At 40.7% G+C, this 25,541-nt stretch overlaps 1 protein-coding gene across 1 annotated transcript in view; it reads left to right on the top strand.

Moving 5' to 3' along the window:
• The window catches only part of GLIS1 (GLIS family zinc finger 1), a 203,684-nt gene that overhangs the window by 145,184 nt on the left and 32,959 nt on the right, over positions 1-25,541 (top strand). The window contains exons 5-7 of the mRNA XM_074597704.1: positions 15,560-15,721; positions 19,159-19,269; positions 23,115-23,247. Coding sequence (XP_074453805.1) covers positions 15,560-15,721; positions 19,159-19,269; positions 23,115-23,247 — 406 coding nt within the window. The remainder of the gene's footprint in view (positions 1-15,559; positions 15,722-19,158; positions 19,270-23,114; positions 23,248-25,541) is intronic.

Genomic DNA, 25,541 nt, shown 5'->3' with positions numbered 1-25,541 from the left:
TTTCAGCTGTATTAGTTGGTCTAATAAAAGGTACTATTTCTCCCTGCAAAACTTTCCTCACTGTCATTAAAATATGTGTTTGTTTGCATATGGGAAGTTGAGGTTGTTTTGGACATTCTTCAGGGGAAGGAGAAAAAGACACAGCATTTTAAAAAAAATGATGATAGCTTTTGGAAGAGTTCTAATCATTCATTAAATGCCAAAGTTTATTCTTCTTTTCAAAGAATACACTGTGGTCACATAGATCACCATGAAATCAAAGCAAGTTTTCTCCAGAACTCATCTCTTAAATGGGAAAATAAACTGAACATCTTTTTTTTGTTCTCAATTATGAGGTGACTGGAGAAGAAATAGAAGAGGAAAAGCAGGGATTTAAAAAGACGTACTGTAGATTAATTCAGAGTTCCCAGCCTTTATTCACATAGGGTAAAAAGCATAATGGAAGTGTTTATCAGAATTCTGTGTGAGTAGATGATGGGCCAAAGCAGGCCAAAATTTTGGAATAAGAAATCATCTGTGAGGATCTGATGTGAATGAAGGTGCTGGCAGAATTGGAAAAAAACCAACAGAATCTTTTCAGTGTTAAAATACAGACATGGAAAGAAAGTTCTCTCCAGAAGAATCACAAAGCAGTGTAGCCTAAGAGCAATGGAAATTAGCCTTTCCTGTGCAGCTGTATGAAGAGCAAGACTGAGACTATTCTTGCTTGTGAAGTGCACACGCAGCGTGCACGGAAGCGCAAAGATCTCAAGGTGCTTTAGAGAATTAAACCCCAACAAATGAAGGCTCAATACAATCCAGAGAGACACAAATGTATTTATATCCCCATTTTGTAGTGGTTAATGAGTCACAGAGAGGACGAGTGTTTAAAGCCTTGCTTTAAATTTGGAAATGCAGTATTGTATGTACTCAGACTGGAGGCTGTACATTGCCTGTGCCCTTGAAATAACCTTATTCATCTGCACCTGGAAGTTGTTCTCCATCCACAAAACCCAGTGGGGCTATTTAAAGCCAATTCACAGGTGTCTGAAATTTTACATATAGAGGTGTGAGACTATTTAAAACATATGTGCAGGTGTTTACATTGCAAAGTGCAGAAGCAAGTCTGTGCACATCCAATTTAGGTTTCATGTTGAAAGACGGGGCTACCTTAAAGGAAATCCAGGAACAGGTGGCAAGGTTGGCATGTTCCCAAATATATCAGAAAGGAGATAAACCATATTATAAAGAGCTTATTTTTATGCTATATAAAGTGAATGTTGGTTGCTTGTTTGACGTTATTTTTTTTCAAATGTCTAGGAGAGTATTTCAAAGCATAAAGGTGCATTAGCAAGCTACCTGAGGACGATTATGTGTCTGATATTCTCTCCAGTGCTATGGTTATTGATCTTCTGCTGGGAGGCCTGATTCTCCAGAGCACTGCTCCTGGCTCCGTGGCTTTACACCAGTGACTGATGAGTTCAGGATGCTCTGAAAGCATCTCATGAGGCTCTTGATGTTGCACAGTCCCTGCTCAGTAGGTATTTCAGTACAAATACTCAGAAAGTATGAAGGACTAAACCACGCACAGGAGATGAAGTGATTTACTAAGGGTCACCCAATCGCAGAACTTAGAAAAACACCAAATCTCCCCCAGCTGAGCTCCATGGGATAGCCATTGCACTGCAGTGTCTTTCCAGTTCAGCACTTCCTAGGCACCCAGCTGTCTCAGGGCTGCTGGCAGATCAGAAGTGATCCCTTAGGTAGATCTCACAGGCAGACAGGAGCAGTAAGGGATGCTTGGTATGGCACCATTGCAAGCATGGCTCCTTGAAGCAGGCAGCAGTTGTTGAAAAGTGTGCTAGGGATGCTAATGGCTTCTGGCTACAGACGTTTTTCAGAAATGTCATTGCTAGTAGCTGTTTTGTCTAGTTGGAGATGGACGGTTTTATAAGCCAGTAACTTCTGTAAAGCTGTGTGGAGCAGAGCACCAAAATGGGACATCTAAAAAGATTTCCAGGAGAAAAGTTAGTTCTCCCCTGAAGTTTGTGGTCTTGGTGAGTACCAGAGCCTGGCATCCTGAGGGAGCAGAAGCACTCTTTTTTCCTGCTTCAGGACCAAAGTGGACAGGCCAGGTGCTCAGTTGTGGCAAGCCCAGGCTGAAGGCAGCTTCTCTTCTCCTCACATGACAGAGTTTTTATAGAGGACAGTTGTAGAGGAAAGTGATTATAGCAAATTACAGCTTCCATTATCGTGGTTAGTCTCTCTAGGAAGTGAGAGGAAGAGCATTACAAATGCTTGGTTGTCTTCCTGGAGTTAGCACACAGAAGAGACAGGAACAGGGACAGAAGCTTTCTTTGAACTTGGAAATAAGGAACTGTGCAGTAGCCTCCTGCACAGCCTCTGTCCCTGAAACAAATAGGGCAGGTCCCACCAGGAGCAGAGTCTTCTCTTCTGTCCCTCACCTCAATAGGAGCTGGAAGAGCTTCCCAGTTGGCCACTACAGACCTCATGTGAATTGAGTAGCTACAGCAGCAGCCGCCAGGAAGAGCTCAGCATATTTTAGAGGGGCCCCACAAGGGCTTAAAGTCACCCAGCACCTTCAACACATCAACCCCGGATGCTCTCCAGAACCAGAAAGTGCTGAGTCAGAATGAAAATGTAAAAATCAAACGTATTCAGGCCCTGGGAGGTTTGGCTTGGGTGTGGTCCGAGTTCTGCCCATAGTTTTGGGTCATTTCCTCTTGTTTTACCCAAGCTGTTTTGGCCCACGCTTGGCCTTGGAGTCCTCATTCTGAACCTCCAATGCAGGACTCGGTAGCACATTTCCAGATACGAGGTTCTGCCTGGTGCTGTTTGCATAGATAGTATCTGGGAGCGTCAGGGCTCCAAGAACAGTGGTAGGAGGCGTAAACAACTTTAAAAATAAAATAAACTCTTGCTATCAGAGTCACAAGGCGAGCTGTCCAACACAACATTGGTCTCCGATTTTATATTTAATTTTAGAAGCTGAAACTAAATGTTTTAATTTTATATTATTCTCAACATAATGCTAATTTGCTCCAGATGTCCACTCAGAGCTGAACGCTGCCATTTTGCATAGAAAGCATGTGCGTCAGTGATTTATTCCAAATAGCTTCTATTTTACTGCATTTCATTTTATTCTCAATGAAGTACTTAACAACATGTTTCTCTTTAAGAATCTTACTTAATCATATGGATATAATTTCTTCAATTTACGTTTTCAGTTCTTTAGTGTGGTGGCCACAGGGTGTTTCTTAACCTAGGAAGATTAAATGCACATGTTGAAAGCTGCTTATATTTGATTTTGAGGCACTTTCATTTCAAAGTCCTTCACGTAAGGTACAGAAGTGATTGTGGTTTCCTGCTAGGTTATGGAACGGAGGTACAACTCTCAGGAAAACCTTGCAGATACCTTCTAAATGTTGGATAATCATGCATGACAATAACATAATTTCATTTCTTTCAAAACTGTGGTCTACCGAGAGTGTTTAAGACTTTTTTATTGGGGTTCAGGAAAAAAAGAGATTTAATTTTCTTGTCATTTCTGGGCTCCAGTTCAACATTTTAATTTAAAACCTATTTCCGTTGAGTTCAATTTCCAGTTTTCCCTCAAAATATTATTTTAGAAAATGTCTTTTATTCCATTATTTATTTATTTATTTAGCAGCGTATTAAAAATTATGTGAGACAGCTCAATGTAAACCCTTTGTTATTTGAGCCTGGTTCATTCAGCCGTTCCTGTACATGGGCCGCTATTGGTCAAGTATGTCAGGAATGTCCTTTGGCAGCATCCTCGGGAGCTACGTCATGTATGTAGGGTAACTTGTATGAACGAGTCGGCAGGGATAGGAGGCTGATCTGAACCTAGGAAGCAAAGTCCAGGAAAGATTCTTTCTCCCCTTTCATTCTAAAGCTGACCCTGTACATGTAGTTTGTAGTAAGTTAGGATGCTTCAGCAGTGGTTTTACGGTCTAAGCATAACACACCGGTTTCCTCAGATATCAAAACCTGCTCTTCTTCCCTTTTAAAAATCATTTCATCCATATGATCTCTTTTCCTCTTAGGCTTTAAATGGCAACCTATAACCATAGAATCTAAATTTCGTGAGGTCGCATCATTTGCAAGAGTGCTTGTTCCCACCTGAAATGGTGTTCATCTGTATTCGTTTTCTCATTGCAGCATATATTTTTTTTAATCTTGGCTTTTCATTTTTCAGAACTAACCTTGCTGTTATTCTACAATTGTATTAGTTTATTACACTGAATTGTTGACACAGCTGGTAGGGAGCTAAGTGCTGTGGTTTCACACAATAAAATTTCAGACAATATGTGTAGCACTTCTTTTTCATACATATCATTTGAAAGCCATATGATTCACCAATATGTGTTATTGTTATGCACCCATGTGGGATACAATCTATTTTAAATTAGTGAAGTGACTTGCTAAACTCCCTGTAAACAATAAGACTGTGGGAAAACATTAAGTGCTATTCAGAAAAGAACATTGCTATACTGCCTTTTATCCAAAGGATCCCACAGTGCTATAGAGAATGAAGGGACCTGGCACTGCTGCCACGCCGTCTGCTCTTCAGCAGAAAACTCATCTTCACAATAGACTTTAGAAGGCAACTCCACCACTTAAAACTGGAGCAGGGTTTGGTGAAGATGGTAACTACCCACACTAGAGCGGGTAGCTCATTGTGCTAGGACGTACTAAGTCACCTTGAGTGAAAAGTAGCAACGGGCTTGGGGGTGTTTGTTAGCAAAACCTTGATTTAGCATCTCCTTTGGAGGCTCAGGCACTTCACAGGTTGGTGTGCATCAGCCACTGTGCCTCTTGAAGGACATGCACTTAGCCCATGGAAATGTGAGGTAACAGGAGTGAGCTCAGCCTCTAACGGAAGGCATCACATAATAATGGATTTGCCAGAGAGAAGGAGCTTAGGCAAGGACCGTTGCTGGAGCTCAGCTGAAGCATGGTAGTCATTTACAGAATGCAAGAACAGAATTGTGTTTCCGAACTCTAAAACGTGGCTCTTTCAACAATGCAGCACCTAGGCACTGATTTGATTTTGGCAAAGCCAGAAAACTGACTTACTTTAAAACAGATGACGTCTTGAAGCCATTTTCCTAGGAATACATCTAACATTTTCCTTCATGTATTGAACATCGCCAAGCAAGATGAAACAAAGACACTGCAGGACTAAAGTTAACAACTGGGTAAAATGAGGAGAAGTTCCTCATTTGTTGAGAAGAGACCCTGTTCTCTCAGAAAGAGATAATGATTGTTCTCCATGTTCTCCATCTCTAGTTTTCCCCAGTGTAAAGTCACCCTGTGGGATTCTGTTGTAGTGTGGCTGGAGCAGGTCAGTGGGGAAGGAGGGAAGCATGTCTCTTGAGGTTCTACTCCACAACCAGGGCACGAGGGAAGGCAGGATAAAGTAACCAGCCCTGAAAGGATGACAAGCTCCCACCACATTGCACAATCTTTCTTTCCTGGTGGTTCACCAGCAGCTAACGAGCAACAGGGCTCGTTACCAGAGCTCAGCTCTACACACATAAGGAAATGTTGGGCAAATCACACACATCTTAGCAGATCCCTTGTCCTTCTTGGATGATGGGTTGAACCTCAGTCTTCATTTGTGGATAATCAAATTGGCCCAACATGGCATAGAAAAGAGCAGGAGCTTATCTGAGCATGGAAAATCACACCGAGTTGTCTACTCCCATGCCAAGGAAAATCTTTGAGAAATTTCCTTCTTACCACTTTGTGCAAAGATTCATCCAGTGTTGAATGTTTAATGCAGTTAGTTAATTTGCAGGGAACCTTTTATTCTTCTTAGCCGATCTCTAGAAACAGCAATATGAGGTAGAAGTTCCATTATGTGCATGTGGAAACAAAGAGGGTATATAGGAAGAGTATGAGAAGGGCAGTGCCTTTTAAGATAAAAAATACACCCTATCTAAAACAGGAAACCTCAGCAATAAAGCTATCCACTTTGTGAAACAGATTTTGTGAGGAAAACTAATGATGTATGTTGAACCACATACAAAAAGTGGTATTTGTAACAAAAAACCAGGTAGGTGGGTGAAGAGTTACCTTGCTGCTATTTTTTGTCTTTTCTAAGAGAGAATTTGATTGTGGTTGGCCAGTTCAGTTAGCTGTCGTCAGCAATTTCCAGTTGTAGATCATTTTTCACCCACCGGATCTTCCCCTCTTTGATCTGCCAAGGACAGGAGCCACGTTGTTAGCTGCGATGACGTGTGACAATCTATGACTGTAAAACATTTATTTCTTGGTCTTGACAAAGGTATGAGATGGGTTTCCCAGGATTAAAAAAAATAAAAATCGTAGTCCGGAGGTTGAGTGGGAAGTTAGGATGGACACTCACTGTTGCCAGATTACACCGTATTTGTTACAGACGGGGTTTGACACACACTTGTCTCAAACCTTCCTGTGACCGGGGACAGACAGCACAGACCTAATCCAGGATGTTCAGGCCTGTGGTGCGTTGGAAACCCTTCCTGTTTATAGACAGGCCGTTGGCACGGTGCAAAGGCAGACAGGACTATGTGCAGATCTTCCTCTTCCTTTACTGGTTCATTAAAAAAAGAGAAAAATATGAAAAAAAGAGGGAAGTTTTTCATTTCACTTTTCCATATAAATGTTTGTTAGTGAATACATTCAAACTATTTCAATTACAGTTGATTCTAGTGTCTGATGCCAATATAACAGCTTAAGATTGTTTGCTTAATTCCTGAATGCGTGCATTGTTTTTAGCAAACATTTTTAATTTACATGTTTGTCCTGCCTCTCTTCAAATCTCCCATTGGATTCAGAATGTAAACCAGGGCAGGCAGTTTCTCGGCCGTTCTCTTTGCAGATGTCCCTCAAAGAATCAGGAGCCAAAAGTGCCCCTACACCGGGCACAAAAGGGTCGATGAATTCCCCAGCAGGCATGAATGTCCTACGCTGAATGAGAGCGCTCAACACGTTACAGGAACAGCTTACAGAAGCAGGGTGTGTAATTTTTAATAACTGGGATAAAAAACCCTTAGTGACATCTTTAAAATATAAATGCCTTTTCTTGTTTCTTTTATTTCTTCCCCCCTCCCTTACTTTGCCTTTTCATCTCTTCTCCTTTCAATTCCATTAAGCTTCATTGTACAATAATGTATCGCAGTGGACTTTTTTCAATTATGTTTCTGATTTTTTCCTCCTTGTTACCATAAAACTCCAGATGTTTTGAGACTTCATGGTTCTCTGGATATTTTTTCTTTTATTTTAATCTTCTTTTGTAACATGCCACACATGTGGTATTTTGGCCTTTTAAGATGCTACGCTATGCTAATCAGCCATAAGTTTTGGGGAGGTTTTTTTTTCTTTTTGTAATTACTTTTTTTGTGTGTTCTTGCTGTTGTCCTCTCTTTATTTTATTTTATTTTTTAACTGCTTAGTCCACATAAATGGATTCTCCCCTTGTCCTGGAGCTGTGTTCATTATCTTAAGCGAATTAATTCTTCACTCCAAACTTGCAAACTCTTATGCCTGTAGGTAAATCCTGAGTGCCTCTTCCATCTTGCATGTCAGTGGAAGTGCATTCTGTAGAGAACTCTTTGCAGTGTAACTGGCTGCCCAGCGCAGTCTGTAATTTAAAGATGTGACTAAAATGTGGACCAGAATACAATGATACAGGCGAGAGTGTAGGACAGGATTTCAGTAAAGTTTCAGCTGAGATAGGTGTAAATAGGTGATACGTTAGATGCAAACTGGAATTGAAATGTTTCCTTGGAAAGTGAGGTAAGACAATGACTTGCCAATCCAGAGGAACAGTTTTGAAGTATGTGTAGTGAACTATATTTTTTGTTAAAAAAAAAGAACTGGAGGGAAACAATTTTATTTACGGTTCTTCGCTGGCACAGCTGGAGAGGGTCTTTAATTGATTTTGTTCAATCTTAATTTTGTCCCCCAAATAAACAGATCTGTCTTCAGATACCGGAGCAGCAAATTGTGGACTGTGTGATGTCCTTTAATTTCGAATAGCTTGCAAGCTATTGAAAAAATCCCAAATAAATAATAGTTTTCCAATTACATACGAGGAAATAAAGGGACTGACATGTAGATTTCAGGACGGGTGTCATCTTTGCTTATTACATGACCATATGAATTTTGCATTCTGTTTTTTAAATTGTTGCTCCATGCAATGTTATTTTTGCCTGCAAGCCATAATACTGCATTCAGTCCAACTGTAATGACGTTTCTGAAAATTTTTTGGTTTCCAAATTACGTATTTAGCAAAACCTTATGGCAAAATTTGTGGCTGTCATGCTGCGGATAATAAGATATCCCCGACTTCCCTGGTTCATTCTCATATGTTGCAGTAAATAAATGCAAGTACCCCTATTTTGACAAATGTTTATCCCTCTACTTGATTAAAGAAGACTACTAAAAAGAATTTTAAGGCTAGCAATGGGGTCTTGTGAAAATGATAGTATGCTCTGATGGTTTCCTGGTTATTTTGGGGGTTTGCTGGAGTACGTATGTAAAGCTCTGTTTGCTCACTGAAATGCTCACTGAAGTGCTTGACCTCGTAGTACTAGAAGAAATAAATTATGAATATTTCAGGGCTTCGAAGGACATTCACCCCTTTTCTGACAGGTGATAACTTACAATTACATGAGCGACTTCTGAGAGCCAAAACATGCCAGTGCTACTTAGGGACAAGCTAAGATTCAGTGCCTGTCCTGAGCTGGTCTCCTGCGCTCGGTATGGCAGCAGACCTTGAGACATTATCAGCAAAACTCACATTTAATGCCAGATTTCCCCAGGAGCACAGGTAAAACTATCTTTAAAAAACAAAACCCAGGAGCCAAATGTAGGCTGCCTGTGTAGTCAGGGGAGAGGGACAGGCACCTCCAGAGCAGGATGCGTCCCACGGAGCTGCCTACCTCATGCTGGGCAGACCTGCTGCTCCCCAGGGATTCGGGGAGCTCAAACAATGAGACTGTTCATTTTTTTTTTAGACAGCTACAGTGAGAGCAGAGGAATCGCATCTCTGGGGATGCTGGCAGGCAGGTGGTTGGATTTTGCAGGCAGAGAAGTCTGTTTGTGTGTGGAAATCACCTCTCATGCAGAATCAGAGCTGGTTGCTGTTGAAAGCCTCATGATTTCAATGAGTCTGTTGTTACGCTGTGCGTGGGCCAGCATTCCTCGTGCACCCATAACTCCTAGTACTGCCAGAGATAGGGGGGTCAGGAATGCAGACTTAGGGGCTTATAGAAATTCATAACATTGAAATAAAAGAGACAGCCCAAAGTCTTGTTTAATTCAATGACGTATGCTGATCAAACGCCTCCTCCAGGATTTTCAGTGTATTAGTATTTCCCAGTTTCATGTTAATCGGGAAATACGCAACCTGTTGAACAGCATAGAGAAACATGAACTGCTGGTGTACAATGTGTTGATGTCAAATGGTTGGCTGTTATTACCCTAAAACCCAACAACATGAAGGATGTATTGCATTTATACTGTGGCTTACTTTTCTAGGTTTTGTTTTTCCTGTTCTGAACCTTTTTATCTTTTTTTCTCCTACACACCAGCAATTGTACCATAGTCTGGTGAAAGCCCTGAATGCTTTTTTGTAATACAAATCATGAAACAAGTATAAGCAATTTTTCCCAGGACTCAAGTGAAATATCATGTAGAAATGTCACTTTGCAAACGTAAATTGATCAGGCTTAGGAAAAAGAAACAACATAGAAATTGGCAAGTCCTTTTTCTGTTACGGGTATCTTCCATTATTTTGCTAGCACAAGGGGAAAAAGGCATCTTCTAACAATTTAAATTTGTAAGCTGGCTATATGAACTGGCTATATTCTTTAGGCAGTTGGGAGCTCAGTCCTATGGGCTGCTTTTTATGTATGCAAACAGTTCTGTTGAGTTTAATAACACTCCTTGCATGAGTCACGTTACTCACGAGCAAGCATTTGCAGGATCAGCGCTTTATATTGTACCTAAAATAGAAAATTAAAAATTAATCCAATCAGGAGTTCACTAGAAAAGAAAAACAACACAAAGCACCAAATCAGGTATTTTGCTTCGTGTGTTGGATGGAACAACTCATGTGCTTAAGTTACTGACATTCATAAGAGTTTGGAGCCTTGTGTGCCTCCTGCCATGTCCCCAACATTAGACTCAGTGTGCTGTAAAACATTGATGCTATTTAAAGAGAGTGCTGTGACTATTTCCTCCCCTCCAGAAGGGATACATATCCTCACAGGATCCTTTTTCTCATAACATGTTTTTCAATAAATTTTTCCCAATTTTGTAATCAGTTGGGAAGAAAGAACATTTCACAATGTTCATAAGGCTGGTAGATGTTTTGACCAGACATAAGATTTCCTATTGATAGTAATAAATGCTTTGGAATGAAATGTTTTGGGGTTTCCATCTGTAGGCTGTCTGAGATGTCAGCAGCCAATATGACCTGCTCTTTCCCTTTTAGGTCTATAAATAAAAGGCAGCTTGTTTCACTGATCTTGCAGCAGAGAGCAGAGGTGTATATTAATGAGCTTTCTCTAATGGCACACTGGACCTATTTAGCACTACAACTGTGAAGGCTTCTTTTTTTCAGTCATAACTCATTTCCTAAGAAAATGTCAGTTATTGCTTCACCTTATGGTCTGAGCTGTTTGGTTTCTAGTTTATTTCTTCTGATCTGTACCGCTGACAGATATTCTAGACAAGACTGTGATTAAATATGCTTATGAAAATGGTAAACATTTGATAATATAAACCCTCTTAGGAATATGCTGTTATTTCTGCATGGCAACGTTCTCAGGTGCATTCAAAGTATAATGTGGAAGCAAAGAAAAAACATATTAAGCAATTACAGTTATTAGATTAAATTGTTTAGTTAGGAAAATTGTGATGTGTTTAGATCACTGTGAGATAATGTAGTGTTTTCATAAATATGCCTTTTAAATGCATGATATTGCAGCAGTTACACTCCAGCGAGATTTTAGAGTAAAATAAAGATAACATATGTATTTCCATATGGTAGTGAACTAATTTAGTCCCGTAAATTTGTACAACATATTTTTTCCTGGTAGAAGCCCTATTCTAAAAGCAGCAGTAGTTATAAAATCCAGTAATTGCATCATTCTATTTACTGTAATCATGTGGCATTGTTTTGTGTCTGTGCTCAGATGTGTGTAGCATGGCAGTGTCTGAGGCCCCCATTAGCAATCTCACAAAAAAGACAAAAGTAGTAATTGTAATATAATTATTATTTTTATTGATGAACTTGTTTAAGAGCTCTGTTGACATTTACAGACTTTGAGGATCACGCAGAGTTTGTTACAGTTATCCCAAGCATCAAACGGCAACAAAATGTTTAAGATGTAGGATTAAGCAGTGACAGATTGGGGCCAGATGTCTGGGAGATACTGTAAGTAGCCTTCTCAGTTGATCAAATAGCTCTTGCCATCCTAAAGCCCTTTAGAAATTGAACATTTGTTCTTTGTAGTTGAAGCTGAGACACTTGTGGGATTGATGGATCTTCCTGGACGTTATTTGAAAAGGAAAACGAGCGCCCCATCTCTCCAGGAGCAGTTTTATTTTGTGTATATATAAATATAAATACACTCCAAGTAGCGAGGGTAGGTGGAAGGGTTAAAAGCATTGGTGAGTAGCAGTGAAGCCCAAGAATTACTTTACGAAGTCATCCTAACACAAGTTTCCTCAGTAACCCAGTTGAAGTTGTCTTGTCCTTGTACAACTGTACAGGTGAGACACTTCCACTTTAGGGAAGCAGTGCTGTTTCCACATGTGGAATTGTAGGAAAAAACTGCAAGGGACACAGTCAGCAGATCTAGCAAGAAATAACCAAATTGAAATAGGTTTTCCTGGAGTCCTTAAAAGCGGAGACCTTTCTGCAGCTCTGAGTGGCTTCTCTCAGCCCCGTGCTTCTCAGCTCTTTGCACCAGCTCCTTTCCTCCCTCCCTCTCAGGCCCTTCACCTTTGTACATCACTTTCCCCTCTTCTTATCACTTACCAGCAAGGTTCTTACTCCTTTTCCGTTGATTTTCTTCCTTTTCAGCCAACCCTACCTTTTGCAACCCTGCCTCCTTGAAAATATGAGCGTTGGAGTCATATCATTCTCTTTGCTGGTGTATTCTCCCACCTTACATGTTTAGACTGAATTTATCACGGCATTGTGACTGTCCCACTATCTGTTATCCAGCTGAATAATATAAGTAATGCAAATTAAGAAATAATTATATAAATAAGAAAAGACCTTAAAGTCCAGGCATATGTGGTAATGGAGGAACCTTACTGCTGAAGGCATTACACCTTTGGATTATATGTTAGTACCAAAAAAAGGCTGCTGACCACAGTAAAAGGGTAATAACCCCATATTTGTTTGAGTGTTGCTGCTTACATTGTAGCTCTGAGCGTTTATGGTAGGGCCTGTACCTTCTCTTCCTGTAGTCTTGATCCAGCAAGCTCTTAAACATATGTGCTTTCATGTGTTTTAAATTAAGCTTGTGTTTAGATGTTTTAGGACATTTGCCACTGGAATTTTTGCTACTGACATCAATGAGAATGGAGCTGGACCTTTAATTTGTTCGGATTATTCTGCATACTTTCCTACTTTGCATTCGGCTGTAGATATGTAGCTGAAGACTGGTAATCCATTAGAAAAACATTCTGAGGGTCAAGATTCTCCATTCGTGACTGAATAACTGAGAAATTACTTCTGTGATCTAACAGGTCTTCCAGTCCTGAGACAACACGGAGACAAGGAGGATCTTGTGGAGTGCCACTGTAGTGATTCTGGTGCCGTCAGGGTATAAAGTGTCCCAAAGACCCAATAACAAAGAACGTTGCTATATAATGTCTTTCTGGACTAGGTTTTCTGATGCCTGTATGCAAGAACCAGAAACTCCTTTAGAGAGGGGAGTGGAGCATGTAGAAAGAACTCCTAACAGAGTCAGGGGAGAGTCCGCTCAGGTAGGAGGGAAAGAATGGCACACATCGGGGGACAGCATGAACAACTGAAGGGAAAAGCTTGGTCTTGCTCCTCACCTGGGATTCAGGTGAATGAGGTCACACAGCTGAGCTGCAGAATAATTTTGTAGACTCTGGGTTTGATTCTCACCCTCCCTCGTGGTTAAATATTGGTGAGTAAAACTGAGAAAAGCTGGTCTATTGAACTGAAAATGAAGGGGATGTTAGTTCGAAGGGGATGATACAACACTGTGGGCACAACAGTAATCAAAGGAGACTGAATAAAGGGAGGGGAGGGGAGAGGATGCGGGGGAACAGAGGAAGCAAATGATCTTAAGGACCTCAGAACATTCACTCCTTTTGCTAGAGACTGGCCTTATGGAATGTCTTACGACACCTGTGGATTTGCCAAACTCTTTATTTTTCACGGACTTCAGCATATTTGCACATTTCAGATTCCTTTGTTCTGAATCCTTGCCAGATTTGTAGTGATGATTAAGATGAAAGTTTGTTTCTTTTTAAGCCTTGGTGGCTTGGTCACTTCCAAAACTCCCTCTGCTTCCTGCACCAACTGAAGTGTTCAGAGGAGAGTCATGACCAAACAAACTTCTGAAGACATAGACTGCATGTCTCCAGGTGACTGTGGATCTATCATGATAGTTGTGATGGGGAAAGATGGAAATATAGACATATCAGATAGTTGTTTGCACACATAGACCTATATATGCCATTCAGACAGATTAAATATCTCTCCAGGGCAGTAAAATATTTAAGGCAGTAAAACCTATAGCGATCCTTTTATGTATGGGTGGTGAGGAAAGGCAGAAATTTGCAATTTGCCAGGAAACCCTCGGTGTGGGTGCCTGTGTGTTGGAGTGCATTGGTGTGCTTAATTTGTAGTGTGCACGGCGGATCTGCACCCAAAGACAGAACCCAGCCTGCAAAATGAAGTGCTAGCTGGAGAGTCCAGATCACTTTGTGTTGAGATGCTTAAAACACATTGGTCTGAGCAGGATGTGATGGACCTTTGTCCATCAGTAGTTAAAATTGCCTTTGTCAGGCACCAGGAGATCAGGTGCCTCCAGTTTACAGCATCTTCTAGGCTCCATCTGCATTTGCTCTCCCTTCCCATCCCTCTGCCTGCGATGCTGCATGCAGCAGCCGGGTCAGAAGTTTGGATGCAGCAGCCGAGTCAGAAGTTTGCACACACTGATGTGTATAAGGGCTCTGTGCATAACAAATAGACTGCGACAGAGATTGGCGAGACTGTGATTTCTGTGATGCCATCTGGGGAATCACAGGTAGTGAATGGAAAGCTGCTGAACAAAATCCTGACTCATCAGAAGGAAGTGACAAAGCACTCACTAATTTTGTGAGGGTCAGGATTTCACTCTTTATGAGCAAGGATTGGACAAAAACAGCTGGCTTCCAGAAATAGCAGTTTTAAGACACACCTGCCTTCTTTCAAAATTGTTGTTAGTGTTGATGGTGAAGGTGAACTGGGTTGTGTTTCTCAAATACGCGCAGCTCTTTAATCATAGAGGAGCCAGGGTTTTATCTGTATAGGGACACTAGAAGATCTGCAGTGCCGTGAAACTGCAATGCAGAGTGGGCAAAGTATATGCCCACCACCACACGTATGAGTGCATGGAAGTATTTGTGCACCTGCACAAGTATCTGAATGCATTTTATGGGCTTGCTGGTGCACAAATGTGCATGTGCATGTGTTTGTGCTCACCTGAGTTAGTTCCCAAAGCCCATCTCAGAGATGGTGCCACCCCTGCAGTCACTGGTTATCTGTAACACTGAAGCTTATCTCTGAGCAATGCAAAACACCCTTCCCTTGGCCTTGTAGCTGGAAATGTTAATTATTTATTTGTTCAGATTTAATTTGAAACAGTGACTTTTGTTATGAATGCTATGCAGCGTTTTCTCTAATGAAACGGGTGCTTAAGAAGTCAGAGTTGCTCAGGTTACTGCTTGTATAAATGCTGAGAACAGATCTGTGTGATGCGGCCAGTAAAGAAAAGGGTGCAGAATAACAGCAGAGTTCTTTGGATTGATCTTCAAATGGATCAGGTCTTGTAATAGTCCGTGCTCATCTGCTCCAGTGTATAGTATTTCAGACATCTGAAACCAGGTTCTAACCCACCACAAATAGCTTCTCTTGCTCTCTGTCTGTAGCTGCTAATTGTTATTGCTCACAGTGGTTCCTGTGCCAATTAACATCTAAGCGTACTCATCAGAACACTTGTTCTTTCTTTAAATTTTCTGTTCTGACACCATGTCTTTAAGCGTTCAGTATTTCAGACAGAACATGTGAGATATTTATAACCCTTGTATTATTATTGAGCTACACACCATGTCTTCAGTGACAGATTAAATGAAGAGCACAAAATGTTACGTTTCATCCATAAATGTCAACAGATGTTTGAATGTTAGTTGATTTATTGCATGTCCAACTTGGTTCTTACACTGTTCTCATTGTGGCTGCACATGGTTTATTTAACAGTACTTTACAACGATTTTTTATGACGTTTTTCAGTTTGAAGGGTGCAACAAGGCATTTTCTAGGCTTGAGAACCTTAAGATTCACCTCCGGAGTCATACTGGGGAGAAGCCATACTTGTGTCAGCATCCTGGCTGCCAGAAAGCTTTCAGCAACTCCAGCGACCGGGCAAAGCATCAGCGAACACACCTGGATACCGTAAGCATGATTTCATACTGGGAGTTGCACTGAGTTTTCGAGTGGTCCTTGTACACAGTCTGTTCTGCAACTGGAGGGTGACTTTTCACAAGGAGCGTCTCAGAAAACTCAGCTATAGGCAACTGTACTTTTGTTTTGAATTGTATGTGCTTTGAGAAATGAAAAAGTCTTGATCACAGAAAGGCAAATTCAGCTGCCTTACTCATGCTGAGGAATAAGTTACTCAAGAATAGGTTTCTCAGGAATAAATTACTCAGCAAACTCTCCCATTGTTCTTGTTCCAGTAAGAGGAGGCAGCAGAATAAGGTATAGTATGAGTGAAAGCTGAGTCATTGCTGCTGTACTAAATGTGTCTTTATCTTGCTTCCTATCCTGTGTTGCTTCAACAAAGCCTGTTCTGAATGAATGCAAAAGCAGTTCAGACATCTCAGTGAAAGGTAAACACATCTCAATTTTGGACATAATTTTGTAAAGGTAAAAATACATCTGTCTTATAACTGTAGGAAATTTGTTAAGTATCCACCATCAGAATTACACGTAAGAAACAAATTCTTTTTTTATGAACAGTGGGTAGATTCTGGCTCAACTCTACAAGTCCTCTCACTTGTCTTGCAGAGAAGATGGGAGCCTGTCTAGTGTCTTAGGCTCTGATAAAATTAAATCACCGTATTATGGGGAAAGAAAGTAGACAACTTTGTAGACCAGTTAAGTCCTCAGCGTAAAGCTTGTAAAGAATAACAGGCAGAGTTGTTCCTTTGTCTTTTGCAAAGAAGTGAATATATGTTTTAACGTTTGGCCAAGTGTTTATGGGGCAGAGCTTTTGAGTTTAATTGATATTTACTTTTTAAGCAGTTACACATTTCAGACAGTGCAGCATTAAGGAATGTCTAATGTACATTATGCCTTGCAAAAACAAACAAGTAAGAGAAGCCAGTCAGTCACATTTTCCAAACCAAAGCACACTTACAATAACAATGTTTTATTTATTTGAAAGTCAACCTGAGATATTTGAATTTGTAATTAGTTCTAAAATGCGTCTCTTTTGAAAGTGGGTATACTAAATTGGGCGCACAGTTTTGAAATGTAACTGCTTGAATCTAACAGATATATTTTTTATTAGCCAAAGTCACATGTGGAATGCCATTTATTAGTTTCGAAAGAGAATTGAAATAGTTACCAAAATAAGCAAAAATGCTTATATCTGTTGATCTGTGCATTATTGAAGACAAGTCTCTTAACTTTCTATTTTCTTTTCTTCTCTCTTTATCTCTGTCTTTATTGTCTGAAATGCTCATAAATCAGGAAAAAGGTACAGTAATAATTTTCTACTGACTTTCCTAAATGTCTAAAAACGTCCTCCATGCTATTCTGTTGCAGGTTGTTTAAAACTGTTTCTGTGGTCCTACAACACAGTAACTAACTTCCACTCACCTGGTTTAATTGAAGTCTGGTGGTTTAGTTCAGTGTATTGTGTGCTTTAAGTGAATGTGAAAAATAACAGAGCTACGAGATGGTGCTACTGTAAAGACTGCACGTTGCCTTAGCTCAGTGGGCAAAGTAACTGCCGGGAATGTCAGAGCAAATAGCCTTGAACCTTTTTAAGGGCAGTCAGATTTTCATCTAGTTTCCCTATCGTGAAGTTGAATGATTCTATCACTAATTTGAATGACATCGGTGATTTGAAAAATACTCTGCTAGTTTTTTCTGCTACGAGATTTGTTAAAGTTTTCCGTAGTTTTTCCTCAGGTGTCAGTTCTCTGTGTTCCAGACACTCTCAATAAATCTGCTTCGCCCTGTAACTTTCTGGGTAGGTGCTGTGTTAGCCTGTAAGGTCATGAATTGGTGAATGATTCTATTATTCCTTCAGAAATTTCCTGCTGGCTGGACAGAGCAGCAATACTTATCCTCTGGAGGTACTCAGAAAGAAAAGGGGTTTATATAGACTGCGTATTCCTTATTGAGTGCATTTGGAATTGGTTTTAAAGCTTCTCAATGTAGGTCACTCCATCATTTATCTTCTCCAAAAGGAGAATCTGTAAATCATTTCAGAGACTTACTGGTGTATGCTAGTTTGATCAAGTCTCTACTAAATCATCTGGAAGTAGATCCTTCTCCTAGGTAGAAGGAGAACAAAGGGAACGTATCTGTCCTTGTGGTACAAAGGGTATGTCATCACTCCTGCAGGAGCACAGCAACTTGTTTAAAGGACCTCACAGTCACTTCTCCCAAAACCGGTGGGGTTTTTTTCGCTTTTGTGCATCCACTTTCTGAAACCGAGGGGATTAAAGAACGTGACACTGAGGTCATGACAAACCAGTTTTCTACCTTTGGGAAGACACCAAATGGACTTACTAGTCCAAGTGAGAAGGCAAAGGTAATGTTGAAAGATGAGGCAAGAAAAAAGAGAAAAAAGGAATGTTCCACTCATCTTTAAAACTTTGTGAGCTTTGACGTGCGGCACTATTTTGCTATCACTTAAGTCAGTGGTTAGTTAATAACAAGTGCTGGAGTCCCTTTGTTCAACTTGGTACTTGCACATTAATTTGGAGGCTGCACTGTAACGGGGAGATAGTGTTTCCTTTGTTGGGAGTAGGCATAACTAAGAGAAGAACTTGCTGAGGCTTTCGGTCATTGGGACTCCAGAATCAGCGGTGAAGTTGGAACATCCTTATTTATTTATTTTTTTTATTTTCCTATGAGAAGAGTGTACTACAACTGCCTGCCCAGATCCAGGTGGTTTTCCCAGGAAAGAGCGCGCATGCTGTGCCATATAGAAGTGGCAAGCTCTGTCGCATGCCAAAATCAGCTGGAAAGATCTTCCCAACAAAATTGACAATAGTGGATTTTTCTTTCTGTATTGATTTGCTCAGATGTTAATGTTTGATGCAGGCTGTTTGGTTAGGACTTATAAAAAGAAAGATATTGCTGTTATTCAAAACGGGAACAAGGTATGAATGAAAACAAATGTGTGCTATTCCACAAGTTTTGCTCTGCTGCATATGGAGCAGTTGTAAAAACTATGTAAATCAGAACTCAAACCCAGAGCTTCTATATTTATAATTATACTGGGTGATCTCATGATCATTTGCCTACTGTAAAGGCTAGGAAAAGAGTAATGCTGTCAAAACCCATCCAGTTACGTCCCATTAGCATTTAATTCAGCCCAGAATCAATATCCAACATGCCAGAGTATAGTTATGTCAAGTGCTCTCAGTGCCTCATGGAGTGCCAAATCAGAGCAATCGGTGCGGTTATTCTGTTTGCATCACGTCTGGCTTGTGCACACAGAGAGACAGAGCAAATCTGGAAACAGCAAACAGAGCAAACAGCACAGGCTTAACACTGTGTTTCACAGAAACGGCCATCCTTCAGCTCTGTGTGCTGACTGTAGAGATGCAGAGGAATAGGAAATCTTTTCCCTTTTCTCACATTTACAGAAACCCTATGCCTGTCAGATTCCTGGCTGCTCCAAACGCTACACCGACCCCAGCTCTCTGCGCAAACACGTGAAAGCTCATTCAGCCAAAGAACAACAGGTGCGTAAGAAGGTAAGACCCACTAGGCAAAAAGTGACACATCTGCAGACCTCCTTGATATAGTTATTTTTAATTTACCTTTAGTTTATATATTCTCAAATATTCTCAAGTTGTTCTGCAATATCGCTAGAAGAAAACTGAAGTTGAGCTAATTTCCTGTTTGGTTTTTAATCATTGTTGTTAACCAGTCCACTGTATAGTTTTACCCTTTCCAGGTTACCAGCCTGTCATTTCAGTTTGCCCCACGCTTTCTCTCCAAGCATTTCTTTCCTGTTCATCTTTCATACACAAGCCCAAATTCTGCTGTCATTCACACAAAATGTCACAGAATCATGGAATCATAGAACGGTTGGGGTTGGAAGGGACCTTAAAGATCATTTAGTTCCAACCCCGCTGCCATGGGCAGGGACACCTCCCAGCAGCCCAGGCTGCTCAAAGCCCCATCCAGCGCATTGAGTCTCTGCAGTCATCTAGTAAATACATGTTGGCAGATCATCTAAAACACAAATGAAACTAAGCCAGGATACTACGGAAATGTCAGGAAAGGAGCGCTTGTAATAGATGAGAATGAAAAACCCTCACTTTTCCCACCACATCTGTATTTTAAATGCATTTATAAATCATTCCAAACCCAGACTGCTAGTTATGTTTTCACTACTATTAGATTCAAATAAGTATTTTGGTTTCTGTGGGCTAAATCCTGAACTCATTATTAAATGGGGATACTTATGGGCACCAGCCCCGGATCAGAGACTTCTTTATTACACGTTTGCACACACAGTTTGTAAAAAGCTGATTGGGACCCCACAGAGCTGGTCTGTGACAGAACAGACCATGAGCATACTTCAGGCCCAGGAGAGGAAGGGAGTGCAAGCCTTATCAAGCAATTACGATTAGCTCAATAAGCAGCAATGACGTCTTCCCCCAGCTGCCTCGCCACTGCCAAGAGCACCACGGATGAGACAGCAAGGCATGTGTAAAGGATGGAGGACAGAGCAGAAATGACAGCCTGGCAAGATAGAGCTTAGGGAGCAGCTAGTTTTCAAAAATGTCAAAGGTAAGAACTAGAAGTACTGGAGAGCAAAGAGAGGAACATGCAGAGAGAAGAGACAATAGCAGAACCCAGGCGATCTTAGTTGCAGAATTTGGGATGAGCCATGGAGAAGTGAGATGGATGTCAAAGAGGCCTAATTTTCCTGCTTGAATACAACTGTGATGAGTTCATGCTGACTTGTCCTTGTGTCAGCCATGCCCCCTGTCTTACACTCCTTCCCTCCTGCTACTTCTCAGTTTGAATTATATCCCCTACAGTTTTCACTTGGCTAGATTCACCAATCTGAACCTATGTTCCCCCTTCCAAGGACAGTTGTCTGTCCCCCCATTCTTCTTGTAACCGTTCTCTGCATCAGGTGTATGCCATCTGAGTAGCAGTCTCTAGAACATCAGTGTCCAGAGTTGTGCACGCTATTTCAAACAGTCAGTCTAGAAACATTGTGCCTGGGAGTAACGCTATTCATACCTGGCACCCATCCAGATGCCCACAGAATTGAGGTTAGGTCCAGTCAGAACTCTCATTTAGCCTGGCAAGACTGGAAAGGACCACCTATTTTTCAAGCCCAATTTTGTTTTATCAGGCCATGTGGCTTCACTACAGCTCTCTAGAAGGTTCCACAGGGTGTGCCGCGCACCTGCCTCCCACACCGCAGGTCGCAACATTCCCAACACTCCCCTAGAGCAAGCTTAATGAGAGTACTAGTCAGAAAGCTATAGCAGTAATTGCCCACAGGAAGAGGTTGATTGTGGCACCAAAATCTTTTGCAATAGCAAGATCTTTGTGACAGGAAGATTTTGTTATATGAAATTCCCACACGATTGTGGAAAGCAACCATGCTCCCTATTCCAAAGGCGAGAAACACACACACACACACCCCCTTTCCTTCCTGTGGTTGCTGAGGTACTTCTTGGGAGGAGGAAGGAGGGAATTATTTCCTGATACCAAACATGGGTATCATTTGTTCAGCTCTGTGTACTGGGCTAAATGCGTTAACACGTTAACATCCTTTACATCTGGACAAAGGGACAGTCCCCACTGTTATACTCTGTCACCTGTTGAAGCCTATTTCTAGTTCTAGGGAGGAAGATGGGGAAAAAACCCTAAATCCAAACTTTGCATTAAGGGGCACAAAGTACTTCCTACATGAGCCGTGGGAGGCCTTAAGCGTAGAATCAATACAGGACAAATGCAGTACACATAAATTGCAAACTCAAGCTGCTTGGATGTACCAAGACGTCAAATATCCAGGGTTTCATATCTCTTAATCTCCTAGCTTGAGGAATTTTCCTGCATGCATATACATAGCCTCCCATAGACTTATCAACTCCATTTTAAAATAATGTTAGTTCCTTGCCTCCCACACCTTATTTGGGAGACCAGTCTAAATCTGCACTTCTCCAGTGGTTTGAAATCATCTTCAGATTTCCTGTCTCATTTATCCGTGATAACTTTATGAATACTTGATCCTGTGTCTTTTTAATTTGAACTTAAAAGACATCTGAAAAAGCAGCAGATTTAAAGTGCATTTTGATCAGGCTCTCAAAAGGAACGAAAGCCAACCTGACTCATAAAGAAATAATAAAATCCCCCCAATATTTCACTTAAACGTATTATAGGAAAAAACCCCCACCCTTTCACAACTAATTAAATCTCAGTGTTATTGAAACGGTGACAGTCCACGGGGGAAAAGACTGTTTATACTCATTTGCTCATTTTTGGTTATAACTCCACAAAGGCAGTTGTCTGTTGGTATCAGCTTCCCAGGAGTTCTGACTGGAAATGACTTAGCCAAGAAAGAAAAATTAACAGGCTGCTCTGCCCACATGTCTTGGTTGAGATATGCTACCAAAATGTGCCATCTCTGATATAAAATAAAATGCCTGCACTTAGACTTACATCAAAGGAATCCTGAATGTTTAGTTCATAGCCTAGAAGATGACTGCGGAGGTAATAATTGGTTGTTCTGAAAGGCTTTACAAGAACAAAATAGGAGAAAGTTAGCTGTTAATTTAGTAGTAGTTTAAGTTTAATTGGCTGCAGATGCACTTTGTGATCCAAATGTTAGATGTTTATCTTGAAGCAACAAATGGCTGTATAGCAGAATTCTAAATAGGTTTGCCTGGACCTTTTATTTAGAATAACCAAACCTGGGGGAGATTGGTATGCAAAACTGTAAACGTAAAGACAATAAGTATTTATTAATGGCTATAGAATATGATGGCTGTTTGTGTAATGTGAGCACTATATTATGACAAAAGCTTGGCAACATCAGCGTGTTTGAAAGAGAATTAGAAATGCTTTTCTTTCTTAATTCTCCTCTCCTGCTGTTTTTAATATGATCGACGTTGTGGTTTTCAAGAGTTTGCTTCGGACACTTTTGCCAGAGCTTTAATTTACATGGAGAACAGCTGACATATCGGTGATACCTCTTACACATTACTGACAGCGTATTATTCCACCAGTTCTAATCTGATAAGCACAAACGCTTTTCCGTCCCTATCAAATGTCTTTCCACGTGTCACAGCTACAAGGTGATGCAATCCTTTTGCCACAGAACCCAAGAAACTACAGAAAGCCGGAAAATATGCAGTTAAATTACTGAGGAAGGTTTGAAGAAACACAGCGTACACTATTTTCTGAAGCAAACTGTTGTTGATTTAAGATTAGCACGCTTAACTGCTGCACTTAAGAAAACCAGAATTATCTCTAATTAAAAAAACCCAAGTAATAGAGACATCCTTAATTACACCAAGTTCCTAAGAATGACATTTTATTTTATGTTTGTTTTATCCTCCTCTTGTAGCTAAATTCATGTACTGATATCGAACAAGATGTACTAAGTGAATGCTTAGCTATACAACAACTCCACACATCTTCACAACACATTTTGGATGGGAAATGTGGTAGATCTGTAGGTCATCATGATTTAATTACAGGTAAGAATACTTCTAATAAGTATGGTGCTAAATGTCTCTTCTAATACAGGATTTAAAACAGAAAAGCTTACGGGTCTGATTTGCCACTATGGAAGATGAAAAAAAACCACCCAAACCAACAAACGAAATGAAATAATTTTGTGAGTTGTTTGCTAAAGCCTGACTTGTTTTTTCAGAGTCAGTCAGCCAAATAGTTCCTGTTAATTTCATGTGAAGGGGGTAGCAGCCCTGCTGAAAGTCAGCCTCTATCCATTTGTTCTTTTTTAAAAAGTTTGCCTTGGCTTCAGCAGAATGCAGGTGCATGAGCTTTGCTAAAGCCAAATGAGCGCTCTAGCAAAGACAAAGGCACGCAGCAGTAAGGTTTTCCAGCTCTTCAGGAGCTGCAGGAAAGTTGATGAGGCTGTGTATTGTCACGCGCTGTGTGATTATAGCAGATAATATGGTGATGTATGAATGGAGCAAAAGCTTGAATTTGAAATGTCAAACATGTTGTTTTAATTCTCTTTTCTAGTATTTAATCTTTCTTTCATTCTTTCTTGTCTGTCTTTTCTTTCTTTCTTGTGGTTTGAACAAGAGCTGGCCCCTTTCTGGGACTTTAGACTATTCTATACATTTTATAGGAAGAGAAAAAGATGTTTCCATTCCCTTCTGCTGAAAATAAGATCTAGATTCACAACTTTTGAACCTCAGCAGAGGATCCTGAATCGGGGACCTCAGCTTCTTTGTTTAGGCAGCAGAGAGAAAGAGGAAGAGGAACTCTCAAAGGCCATCAGTTTAATTGTGGGATGGTATAGCCACTACTGCACACAAAACTCCAGATTATGCGATGCACTTGATTTATAAGCCATCATTGTTGTGTTTTCTTGTGTCATTCTCTGTCATGACTCATCTCAGTATCTTATTGATTTTAAATGGCAGCTGCATATTAGAAATGGGATGGATATATGGCAACATTCTGTATCTAGTCTGGAGAGAATCTCCAGAAAAAAAAGATGTAACAAGTATTAATCACTTTTTCATTCTATAATTGTTTAAATAATAATGCATACTAAATCCAGTTTTGGATAGACTATTCCTAATTTGGGGGCAGGAATGTGGAGTCTGGTATACCACATGCTATGTCTAAGAGCGAAGGACAGTTTGAATCATAAAATAGTTTGAGTTGGAAGGGACCTTTAAAGGCCGTTTAGTCATGGACTCTATCCATGGCCCCCTGCCATGGACAGGGACATCTCCAACCAGATCAGGTTGCTCAGAGCCCCGTCCAGCCTGACCTGGAATGTTTCCGGGAATGGAATATTGACCACCTCTCTGAGCAACCTGTGCCAGCGTTTCACCACCCTCATTATAAAAAATTTCTTCATTTTATCTAGTCTAAATCTTCCCTCTTTGAGTTTAAAACCATTACCCCTTGTCCTATCACAACAGTCCCCATTAAAAAGTCCGTCCCCGTCTTTCTTATAAACCCCTTTTAAGTACTGGAAGGCCACAGTAAGGTCTCCTGGAGCCTTCTCCAGGCTGAACAATCCCAACTCTCTCAGCCTGTCCTCAGAGGAGGAAGCCTTCAGGTTGCAGAGCAGAGCCAAGGTGAGACAAAAAAAGGCAGGGTTGCCATTTTTGAAGACTATTTTCAAACTTGGTCAATATTAGAAAATGTCCAGCACTATTAAAATCCCAAATTATTCATAAAATTATTTAGCTTAGAGCTAAATCTATCTTGATTTAAGATGCACTTCCATTGTGGAGGAGCGGCTTGACTTGGTATTGCTAAATAAGTTTTAAATTGATTTAGAATCATAGAATCATAGGGTTGGAAGGGACCTCTGGAGATCATCTAGTCCAACCCCCTGCCAGAGCAGGGTCACCCAGAGCAGGTTGCACAGGAACGCGTCCAGGCGGGTTTGGAGTGACCCCAGAGACGGAGACTCCACCACCTCTCTGGGCAGCCTGTGCCAGGGCTCTGCCACCCTCAAAGTAAAGAAGCTCCTCCTCATGTTTAGATGGGACTTCCTATGGTCATTTAGTAACTGAGTGTGAGCTTTCCAGACAAACCCTAGCTTGTTTCTGTTGAGGCTTAGAGAAATCCAATGGAAAATTTGGGTTAGAAACGAAAATGCCTGGTGCTAGTTCCCCTGCACCAAGGGAAGAGCTGATGCACTTTAATAATATATTTTGCCACGTAAGAGCAAAGTAATAGATTACTAAAAATTACTTAGGTAAGAATCTTCTGCGTTTTTCTCATTCCAAATCTTAAAAACAAAAAATGCATCCTGCTTGACATCTCCTGTTCTCCT

Source organism: Larus michahellis, chromosome 8 (genome assembly GCF_964199755.1).
Source record: "Larus michahellis chromosome 8, bLarMic1.1, whole genome shotgun sequence".
Classification (NCBI taxonomy): domain Eukaryota; kingdom Metazoa; phylum Chordata; class Aves; order Charadriiformes; family Laridae; genus Larus; species Larus michahellis.
Note: the sequence above shows the minus strand (reverse complement) of the source record. Positions and strands in the feature narration are given on the sequence as shown.